Genomic DNA, 11472 nt, shown 5'->3' with positions numbered 1-11472 from the left:
GAATTCACTCTGGGACAAATTTTCACATAAGTGGCACACAGGGTGTGAGGCCAGTCTTCAAGAGAAGGAACAAGCCTACGGTGTGGGTGGTGCTGGGACTGAACACTGGGGGGAGAGGCCAGGTCGGGTGGGGGCGCTCGGGGGCGCCCATGGCTGCCCCGGGAAACACCTCGGGGTCCCTGCGGAGCGGCTGCTTCCCCTCTGGTTCCTGGGGAAGCCCTTGGGTTTTTCTTGAGAGAAAAGAGAGAAATAGCCAGGTATGGTGGCGCACGCTTGTAATCCCAGCATTCGGGAGGCTGAGACCGGAGGATTGTGGTTCAAGGACAGCCTCAGCTACTTAGTGAGGCCCTCTGCAACTCAGTGAGACCCTGTTTCTTTTCTTTTTTTATTGGTGCATGGTAATCATACATCACATTGGAATACAAGACTTGAGAGGATATATAAGCACACATCATCCAATTAGCCCTCATCCAGCCCCCATCCCATTCCCTCCCCCTCCCTCGATCCCATGCTTGTTTGGTGATTAACTTTGATACGTTTGTTTATGTACCTCCTGTATTTTAAAGAGGCTCCATCCTCCCCTATTCCATACCCTCTGATTGGTCACCTTAGTTGCTTCACTATAGGGCCCTTTCTATAGCTCGACCTCTTCCTGTTGCCCCTTTCCTCCTAGTTATTGCTAATTAGGGGAAGCATCTGGTTTTACTTTTCTGTGATATTTCTCCATGCATGCCGCGTTGCAAGTACCGATCCCACTCTTGACGGACCCAGTAGTGGTCTGGCTACCCGTTGAACTGATCCAGACCTCGCTGGCTCAAGCAGCTTCCTTGCCTCATGGGAGGCCCCGATTCTGGCCTCGCTGGCCCCCACACCGGCCTAACCCCTCAGCTGGCTCTGATCCCGGCCTCGATGGCCACAGCACCAGCCTAGCCTCAAGGCAGGCTCTGTTCCAGCCTTGCTGACCCTGGCACCAGCCTAACTCCTCGAGAGACTCCTCTCCTGGCCTCGGAGGCTCCAGCACCGGCCTTGCCTCACGGCAGGCTCCAATCCCATCCTCGCTGGCCCCCACACCGGTCTAGCCCCTCGGCTGGCTCCGATCCCGGCCTCGGAGGAGTGAGACCCTGTTTCAAAATAAAGAATAAAAAATAGGGCTGGGGTGTCGCTTGGAGGTGGAATGTTCCTGAGTTCAATCCCCAGTACTGAAAGATAGATAGATAGATGATAGATAGATAGATAGATAGTAAGTAGAAGAAGAAGAAGAAGAAGAAGAAGAAGAAGAAGAAGAGGAGGAGGAGGAGGAGGAGGAGGAGGAGGAGGAGGAGGAGGAGGAGGAGGAGGAGGAGGAGGGACAGGGGCCCTGCAGGGCCAAGGAGAGAGAAGGCCATCAGAGCGTTCTGTATCCCCGGGGCTCCTGGACGCCGGTCAGCGTGCGATGGGGTATGAGTGGCCAAGGCCAGGTTGTCTGTCCATTGAGCAAGGCTGGAAGGAAGGAAGATGGAGCCGCCCCTCCAGGAGTCTAAAAGGCAGAGCTGATTAGCAGAGAGTGGGGAAGGAACTAAATGTCTTTCAAAAGCAAGGAATAAGCCAGGCAGGGTGGTGCACACCTGTAGTCCCAGTGCCTGGGAGGTTGAGACAGGAAGATTCCAGGTTCCAGACCAACCTCAGCTCCTTAGTGAGGCTCTCAGCAACTTCATGAGACCCTGTTTCCTAATAAAATATAAAATAGGTCTGGGAGTATAGCCCGGAGGTAGAAAGCCTCTGGGTTCCACCCCCAGTACCACCAAAAATAAATAAATAAATAAAAATAAAGTAAAAAGAAGCCGGGCGTGGTGGCGCACACTTGTAATCCCAGCATTCGGGAGGCTGAGACCAGAGGATCACGGTTCGCAGACAGCCTCAGCTACTTAGTGAGGCCCTTTGCAACTCAGTGAAACCCAGTTTATAAAAAAAATAGGGCACAGGCCGGGCGTGGTGGCGCACGCTTGTAATCCCCGTGCTTGGGAGGCGGAGACAGGAGGATCGCGCTGGTTCGAAGCCAGCCACGCTGGCGTAAATGACCCTGTTTCAAAAAATATATATAAAAAATAGGTCTGGGAGTGTAGCCCGGAGGTAGAAGGGCTTCCAGGAACCCCAGTACCACCAAAAAAAAAAAAAAAAAAAAAAGGGCAGAGGGTGTAGCTTGGAGGTCGAATGCCCCTGGGTTCCATCCCCAGACCCGCAAAAAAATCAAAATAAAAATAAAGTAAAAAGGCTGGGAATGTAGCTCACTGGCAGTGTTCGCGGGTTCGATTCCCAGTACCACAAAACCAAACAAAAAACACAGCAACTCCGGGAAAACCAAAGGGCCGGAGGCAGGAAGTTACGCTGCAAGGAGGGAAGAGAAGTCGGAGTCCCTGGCCCGGCCGCCAGGCTGCAGTCCACGGCTCTCACCGCAGCCTTAGAGAGGGCCGAGGCCGGGGTGCGGGCGGCGGGCTGCAGGAGGGAGCCCCTGGCTTTGGGGGAGGGCAAGCCAGCGAGAGGGGAGTATCGGGGCGGCGGCTCCAGAGCAGACTTCGGGAGCGAGGCTGCCATGGCGGGCAAGCAGCCAAGTGAAAGGGCCACGGGGCACCTGGCTGGCCGGGGTCCTGGGCAGCGTGGGGGCCCGGCTGGGAGGAGTGTGGGCTTCTGGGGGCCGGAGCTGACCGGGCAGGAGGCAGCGCGGGCGTGCTCTGGGCTGTGGACGGGCCGGGGAGCTGGCAGAGAGGTGGGCAGGGAGCCGGAGAGGAGACGCGGGAGGGTCAGGGAAGCGAGGGACACGGAGGTGCGCACGGCACGGGGGTGGATGTGGGAGCAGGAAACACGCACACACACCGCTGTCACAAACACACAGGCCAGCCCCCACCGCCAGTCACGTGAGTACACGTGCATACACTGACACACACACACAGAGAGAGCCAGGCCCACAGCTCACATCTGCACACACACGGGCCCACGCACAGTGTGGCTGCCAGCCGTCCACCAGAAAGACCCAGCGACAGCCACACCAGGGTGCAATGTCCCTCTGCACAGGTGTGATTATCACACACACACACACACACACACACACTCCTGCTCACACACACTCATTTGTAGAGACACTCACAGAAGGCGGGTGTGGTGGCACGTGCCGGTAATTTCAGTACTTGGGAGGCTAAGACAGGAGAATCACAGATTTGAGGCCAGCCTCAGCAATTTAGCAAGACTCTCGGCAACTTGAGACCCTGTCTCAAAATAAAATTTAAGGCCAGGCATACTGGTACACACCTGTAATCCCAGGACTTGGGAGGCTGAGACAGGCAGGTCGCAGGTTCGAGAACAGCTTCAGCAAGTAGTGAGACTCTCGTTAACCTCGTGAGACCCTGTTTCAAAATAAAAATTAAAAAGTAGGGGCCGGGCATGGTGGCTTAAACTTGTAATCCCAGCATTTGGGAGGCTGAGACAGGAGGATCACGGTTCGCGGACAGCCTCAGCTACTTAGTGAGACCCTTTGCAACTCAGTGAGACCCTGTTTCAAAATAAAGAATAAAAATAGCGCTGGGGGTATAGCTGGGAGGTTGAATGCTTCTGGGTTCCAGCCACAGTATTGCAAAAAAAAAAAAAAAGTAGGGCCGGGGGTGGAGCTTAAAAGTAGAATATCCTACAGGTTCAATCCCCAGTATAACACACCACACACACACAATAAAAAATTAAAAAAAATTGGATGAGGTGTAGCTCAGAGGTAGAACACGCCTTGGTTTAAAAAAAAAAAGAAGAAGAAGAAGAAGCCGGGCGTGGTGGCGCATGCTTGTAATCCCCTGCGCCTGGGAGGCGGAGACAGGAGGATCGCGCAGGTTCAAAGCCAGCCGCGCTGGCTTCAGAGACCCTGTTTCCAAATAAAAATATAAAATAGGTCTGGGAGTGTAGCCCGGAGGTAGAAGGGCTTCCAGGAACCCCAGTACCACCAAAAAAAAAAGAAAAAAGAAAAAAGGAAAAGAAAAGACACACCAAAGGCGGGTACACCATACTGCAAACGCACCAGGAGCACGCAGTCCCCTGGAGTACACACGCCCTCACCCACAGCACACGCAGCCACAGGACGCCCCACGACAGCCGCCCAGGCCACCTGGGAAAGTGAGACAGACCGCAGCGTGTCCCACCGCCTGCCAGCCCGCCAGGCCCCGCCCAACAGGCCCCGCCCAACAGGCCCCGCCCACTCGTGAAACCTTCCCCACCCTGCAGGGTTCATGCCCCACACGCCCCAGGGAGACTCCTTAGTAACCCTTTTTTTCTTTTTCTTTTTTTCTTTTTTTTTTGGTACTGGGGACTGAACCCAGAGGCAGTCTATCTCCAAGCTACACCCACAGCTCTATTTTACTCTTTATTTTGAAACAGGGTCTCACTAGGCTGCAGAGGGCCTGGCAAGTTGCTGAGGCTGGCGGCAAACCTGAGATCCTTCTCTCAGCCTTCCAGGAACGAGGATTGCAAGCGTGGGCCACCACGCCCTGCAAGAGATAAGATAGTTAACCTCCACGGTTCTGCTTCCATATCTTTATTTTGGGGTACTGGGGATTGAACCCAGGGAATTCTACCTCTAAGATATACACCTTGCCCTTTTTCTTTTTTATTTTGAAAGAGGGTCTCGCTTAATTGCTGAGGCTAGCCTCATACCTGAGATCCTCCGGTGTCAGCCTCTGAGTGCTGGGGCCCCAGGTGCCGCCACCCCCACCTCGGCTCCTGTATCTTTAAGGAAGGGGACAGAGGCTGCTTCCTCTGGCATGGGCAGGAGACGGGCAGAGGTGGACGTGGGGCTGCCTCTCTGGCTGGGAACTCCTCTCCACCCACATCCTCCGCAGAAGTGGGACCTGGGCCGGGCTGGCCACAGGAGGACCGAGAGCAACTTCCTCGTCCCTGGGGGCTGCAAGCCTCCGGGCCAGGCGGCAGGCTGCCGTCCTTCTGAGAATGGCCGTGCAGACGTGGATGGCGGGCAGGGCGCCCAGGACTTGGGGGGCAGGGGGCTGTTCCCAGTGTCCTGGTGCGGGCTATGTACGAATGACCCTCGCTAAGCCCAAATCCAGGCCCAGGCTGACCACGCTAGCTTCCTCTGCCCGGGGTGAGGTGCAGGCCACATCCCTGGAAGGCCTCCCCAGCCCAAGCCCTGTGCCTCTGACCCCAGATGGATCTGGTCTCCTCAGCCTCGCTGAGGGCTCTCTGTGGCCTGTGGGGCAGCTGAGATCCGGTGTACAGCACTCAAGGACGCCGGCGTCCTCAGAGTTAAAAACCCTCAGCGGAGCTTGGTGGCGCACGCCTGTAATCTTAGTACTTGGGAGGCTGAGACAGGAGGATCACGTTTGAGGCCAGCTCAGCAACTTAGCAAGGCCCTGCCTCAAAACAAAAAAAATAGGACTAGGGATGTAATTCAGTGGCAGAGCGCCCCTGGACTCACTCTCCATTACTATGAAAAAAAAAGGGGAAAATACTCATTGCCGGGCGTAGTGGCACACGCCTGTAACCCCAGTACGTGGGAGGTCGAGACCTCCGCCTCAGGCCCGCCAGCGCCCACACCGGGCCTCCAGGGAGAGGAACCGGGACCTCCCCACCCTACTCACCACAGACAAGCCCCAAAGAAATCCCAAAGGAGCTGCTTCCTAGACTCCGTGCACACGGGGAAACTGAGGCTGGCGGGCAGGGGGTGGCCCAGGTGCCCTCCGCTCACTCACCAGGCCAGGGCTGCGCTCTCGGTTCTCGCCTTGACTGTAACTCGAGGCCCCGACTGTGGGGTCCCCAGGGCAGGGCGGGCACGGTGCCAGAGGCCGGGCCCCCGGGAGCCGCCATGTCCTCCAGTACGCAGAAGTCACGCCCTTCTGGCCTTCCTGAGCACGGGCGGGTCTGGGCTGAGGGCACCCGATAACCTCCCCAGCGCATCTGTGAGGCCTCGCGGAGCAGGGGGCGGCGCCCATGGCAGGAAAACCCAGGCCCAGATGTGCCAGGCGAGTGCCCTCCCTCCACGACAGGGCAGGCTGTAGCCCTGCTGTGTCCCCCAAGCGTAGAGAGCGGTCCGGAGCGCAGGGGCCCTGCCACCTAAGAAAGCCCTGGCAGCGAGAACCGACTATCAGCCGGGCGCGGCAGCACGCACCTGTAAGACAGGCGTCCTGCAGGTTTGGCAAAACTCGTGGACACGAGGCAGAAGGCAGCCTCCAAGAAAGGCGCCCGCCCTTCTCGACGGGCTCTGTAGTGCCCAGGCGGTTCCAGAGCCTGAGGGCACTCCGAGGCCAGAGGCCGCCCAGGCACGGAACCCTTCGGGCTGGTCTCAAGGCCGGGAGGTATGAATAGCCGGACCTGAGAGGCCGCCAGCCCCGGGCGGGGTCCCGTGAGCCTCGCAGGGTCCCGTCACGCAGTGATGGCTCGCACACCACTGCACCGAGGCCGAGCCGTCAGACCTGCTGCGCCCCAAATACCATGGCTCAGCCTGGTCAATATAAAAGTCCTTTATTCACGGTCGATTTTAAAAAGACAGAGATGTGAGAATACTTTCTTGGAGACCCCAGAAGGGGAAGGCACTGTCAGAACCAGCCGCCTGGCCGGAGAGGCACCCCAGCAGGGCGTGAAGAGGAGGCCGGGCCAGCGCAGGGGGGCGGCCAGCCGCGGGGCGTGGGCCTCAGGCAGGGACCGGGCCAAGCCGAGGCCAATCCGGGAGTGATGGGCTGGGGCCTGAGGGAGCACCACATTTCCCTGCGTGCGCAGACACAGGGTGGGGGCCTCCACCTGCCCTCCACCCGGGGCTGCGCACGCGTGTCCAGGAGAGCCCGCGTCTGCACGCAGCTCATCCCAGATCTGGGAGAAATAGCTTAGAGCTGTCTTTGGAAGCCCGAGGCGAGCCAGAGCGGGGCCTGCTCTGACCCCTACAGGCCCTGGGGGGCCAGACCCTCCGGCCGTCGCTGCAGGACAGTGATGACGCTGTTGATGCCGTCCTCGGGCACCTGGGGACAGTTGGGCGGGAGGGAGGATCAGAGCCGCCCAGATTCCCCCGGCCCGCTAGAATGACCACCATCTGGGCGGATCCCCCGCTTGGGGCCCAGATCCCCCCTGGGGCCTGAGCAGCCCTGAGCTCACCAGGGCATGGTCAAAGTTGAAGGTGCTGATGTAGTAGGCAGAGATGTCGGCGGCGGCCAGGGGACCTGCGATCTGGGCCACAATCCCGCACTCGTCTGAAGGTTGAGGAGGGACGTGGTGGCTCGGGCTGGCCGCCCCGACACCCCACCGGCCCCTCCCGCCCCCGGCACAGGCAGGGCCCTCACCGAAGCCCAGCGGCTGTCCGCCAATCCGCACCATCCTCCACAGCTCCCCAGAGGAGCTGGTCAGCAGCAGGTCACTGGGGAACCTGAGGGGGGGGGGCGGGAGGGGCGGGCAGGGACCCCACCCAGCCCCGCCGTGAGCCCCGGGCAGGTCCTCACAGACCAGCACCCGTCTCCTCCCTCCCGGGCAGCTCTGGGCTCTGAGGCCCACCCCGGGGCAGGGGCCACGTACTTTTTCTGTGTCTCTGCGTCCATGACGATGGAGATGTAGCCCTCGATGAGGGAGAAGGCAAAGAACTGGATGGAGCTGGGCTCAGGGGCCCCTGGGAATGCCTCCTTGGGGGTGCTGGGGGAGGACGCAGGGTCAGGGCCTTGCGGGGCACTCGGCCCGCTCCAGCTCCCGGCGTCAGCCTCTGGGGAAGGTGCTGGCAGGATGGGGCGGTAGAGGTGAGGGGCCCCAGGGTCAGAGGGTCTGAGCACGGCGCAGCGGGGTGTGTGGGCCACCCTAGGAGAGGACCTGGACTCTCTTTAGCCATGAGTGAAGGGCACGGGGGCATCACGGCTTCCAGGAGCCCAAGACACCGGGCAGAGCGCAGAAGCAAGGGAGGGGACAGAGGCTGGTGGGCCAGAGTGGAGGGGGCCACGATCCGAGGACGCGGAAGTACACGCCGGGCCCACCTGTGTGAGTAGAACAGGACGTCGATGAGGGTGGTGGCGATGGCTGGCAGCGTCTCGGGGTCCAGGGTGAGGACGCAGAAGCGGTTTTGTGGGCTCTGAATGGGGTGCACGGTAGGACTGGGCCCTGCGTGGGGCGGCCGGGCGGCAGTGAAGACAGCTGTGGGCTGGGGCGACCCCTGGTGGCCAGTCGGCAAAGGCTGTGTCCTGCTCTCTAGGAACCAGACAGGTGCCTCCGGCCCCTTTTCTTTTTCATTTGGTATTGGAGACTGGAACCAGGGGCTTTCTACCTTAGAGCTAAAGCCCCAGCCCTTTCTACTTTTTATTTTGAAACAGGGCCTTGCTAGGTTGCTAAGGCTGGCCTCAAAACTGAGACCCTCCTGTCTCAGCCTCCTACATACTGGGATGACAGATGCATGCCACTATCTTGTGAGACAGATGTTCAGTGTCTGAGGTTCCCACAGACCCACCTGCACGAGGGAAGATCCCCAGAGGGAAAAGGGGGGCCCTCCCAAGCTTGGGTGCCAAAGGGAGGCGCTTACCATGTTGGGCACGGGGAAAGCCATTGCTGGACTCGTCCCTGGCAACGGGAACAGGCTCCCCGCCCACCTCGCGGTAAATGGCGAACTCCTGGGCCAGCGTGTGGACCACCACAGACAGGTCCTGCTCCCGCACCTGGGCCACAGGCAGAGGGCACATCACCTGGCTCTCCGGACCCCCGCCCAGCCCGCCTTGCACCGGCACCTGCGGGGAACTCACCAGGATGAAGTCCGTCTGGTAAGTGGACAGCATCAGCACAGACACGTGGTGCTCGGCCAGCGGCGCGATGACCGAGCGGGCGATCTTGGTGACCCCGGCGGCCTGCGCCGCCGCGCCGCTGTGCGAAGGCACGTTCATGACCAGCCAGGTGGCCTCAGCCACTTGCAGGAATTCAGACGGGGGCAGCTCTGCGAGCAGGAGGCACGTGCGTGGTGAGGGCCTGCGGGGCAGGCCCTGCCCCTCTGAGCCTCAGTTTCCCTGTCTGTGCTTTGGAGGGTTCTAGCAGGCAAAGGCGGGTCCGGAGACTGGGGCTGGCTCCTGCCGGTTCTGCTCCTGATGTCTGCACTAAGTGTTCCAGATGCTGGTGGGCTGGGGGCTGACCTTCCCTTTAAAGAGCAGAGGTTCAGACGGAAAACTAGCTTCAAACCCAGCTCTGCCATTTACTTGGGGCATCGCAAGGAGAGAGCAATTTGAGCCCTTTCCTCAGCTGAGACTCCTTTTATCTGGAAAATGGGAGAGTACAGACAGAGGCCTCACAGTACGCGGCGCCACCAGGGGCCGCCATCGGCTCAGGTTAGCCCGGCAGGATGCGCTCTTTTACAGAGTTTCCTGGGGCAAGCTCAAATCAGGAAACTAAGGCCTGAGGTGGAGCAGAGAGGCGACAGCCAAGCAGCTGGTGGGCCTGAGATCCCAGGCCTGTACGGATGGGACTGACCAGCAGGAGTGGGAACCCGAGGTCAGCTCCAGAACCCAGGCTGGCGTCCATGCCTGAGCAGGCGCAGGGCCAGGGGCGGGCTGGCTGCTGTTCCCGGGAGCACGGCCAGGAGTCCCCCCGGCCGGCCTGGCCGCCTGCTTCCCACAATCCTTCCCAACCTCAGACTCCCGGAGGCCTAGACCAGCAGGGGCGGAGCTGATGGGCCCGGGGAAGATAAGGCCAAGAAGTAATAATGCCAGGGGACTGAAACAGCTGCAGGAACTCCCGGCTCCTGCCTGGAACTGGAACTGCGACCCCCGTACTGGCCAAAGACTGCTAAGTACCCCTCCGTCACACGCAGCCCCCGGTGGGCTTTGAGCTTATTCTACCCCGGGGGACCCTGTCACATCACCGCCACGGCCATCTCACACAAGGCGGCTCGGCGGGGAGTGTGCGAAGCGGCGGGCTCCAACCCAGGTCCACCTGCCGCCCGCCCCAGCACGGGCCCTGGGTCCCGGCCCCGGCGGCACTGCGCCCACCTTTGAAGCCCTCCTCGTCCACCATGAGCGTGTAGTCCTCGGGAGTCTCCGTCAGGCTGAAGAATTTGCACCTGGCGGGGCGGGGAGGCTCTCAGCCAGGGCGCGGAGGGCGGTGGCCTCGCCTCCCCCGCCCAGGACCCGCCGCCCGCGGTTCCCGTCCCGGGCTGTTCCCAGCCCCCCGGGAGCCCGGCCCCTCCATTCCAGGGGGCCGAAGACGCGCGCCCGGGCCAGGCAGGGATGCCCACGCAACCATCGGGCCAGACGCCGCTCCCGGCCGGGGCCCGGCGTCCCTGGGGCGGGGCCGGGCGGGGCCCCGGGGAGGCCAGGCCCGCAGCTCCGCCGCCCGCTCCCCGCGACCCCGGCCCGGCCCGGCGCACCGGCTGCGGCGCGGCAGGAAGAGCAGCTTGATGAGCGGGTGCGTGTAGAGCCAGAGCCCCGGGCGCGCGAGGCTCAGCACCCGCACCCGGTGCTCCAGGATGTGCAGCTCCATCGCGGGCCCGCCGCGCCGGACCGGGCCGGAGGCGGGGCGCGGGGCGGCGCTCGCCGCTTAAAGGAGCCGCCGAGCCCGGCCCGGCCCACGGCGGATGGCCACGCCCCACGGGAGGCGCGGCCCGACTGGCCACGCCCACCTCTCCCGGCCCGGCCCGCCCCAGCGGATGGCCACGCCCCCCGGGACGCGCGGCCCGGCTGGCCACGCCCACCCTCCCGGCACGGAGCCCGCCCCGGATGCCCCACCCCTCCGCCATCGGGGGTGGGCCGCCGCCTGGCCACGCCCTCCGAGCCCTCCGGGCCTCGCCCCTTCCGCAGGACGGCGGCTTGGAGGGGTGCCGGGCGCCGGGGGGCTTTCTGTCCATCGGGCACGCACGTGGGCGCAGTGATTGAGGCCATCACGATGAGGAAGGCCTCGAGGCGAACCGGAGCCTGGCTGGGACCCGAACGCCGCTCCTCAGGCCCCGGAACAGGGAGGAGCGGAGGTTGTGGTGCGGCGACCGTGGTCCTATGACTCGCCCCCACAGTGGGACTGTAGGGGGCCCAAAGCCAGGGCTGCCCAGGACTGCTGTTGGTAGTTACCCCTCCCACTTTGCAAGTGGGCTGACCAGTCCTGGTTGGCCCTGTTTTCCTCACCCACCTTCCAGAGCAGAAGCCCCTGCCGGGGTTGGGGGAGATAAGGGGCGTCCCAGCCACCTCTGGGCAGCATCCTGTGGGGCAGGGCACTGAAGGTGGCCCTGTATAAACCAGCCCAGAAGTGCCTGACTTTGCGGGGCAGGCCCATGCAGTCAGGCCTCACTGGTGGGTGCTCAGACCTCATGCCAGAGCCTTGAGCCAGGCAGAGGCCTCTCCAAAGGCTGTGGCCACTAACAGAACCCAACCGGCCTGAGTACATCTAAGCGTGCCCCAGGCCCGAGGCGCCCACAGCACTGGCACGCGCCGCAGGTCTCACTGGCCCTCCCCGGCCCGCAGGTTGAGCATGCCCCACGCCACCTGCAGGCCCAGGCTCCTCCGCCCTGATCTGAGG

General features: G+C 61.9%; 1 protein-coding gene across 1 annotated transcript; it reads right to left on the bottom strand.

The window, feature by feature from the left end:
- Positions 1-6896: 6896 nt before the first annotated feature.
- On the bottom strand, positions 6897-10446 carry CASTOR1 (cytosolic arginine sensor for mTORC1 subunit 1; the record flags this gene model as incomplete). Its single annotated transcript, XM_080717787.1, is given in 10 exon segments — positions 6897-6974; positions 7108-7202; positions 7293-7375; positions 7522-7635; positions 7968-8091; positions 8507-8639; positions 8724-8911; positions 9957-10027; positions 10207-10265; positions 10267-10446. Coding segments are annotated over 10 exon segments (1125 nt in total).
- Between the last annotated feature and the right edge of the window lie 1026 nt (positions 10447-11472).

The sequence above is a fragment of the Muscardinus avellanarius genome (genome assembly GCF_963383645.1).
Source record: "Muscardinus avellanarius genome assembly, chromosome: 21".
Classification (NCBI taxonomy): domain Eukaryota; kingdom Metazoa; phylum Chordata; class Mammalia; order Rodentia; family Gliridae; genus Muscardinus; species Muscardinus avellanarius.
This window is presented reverse-complemented; position numbering and strand designations above follow the sequence as displayed.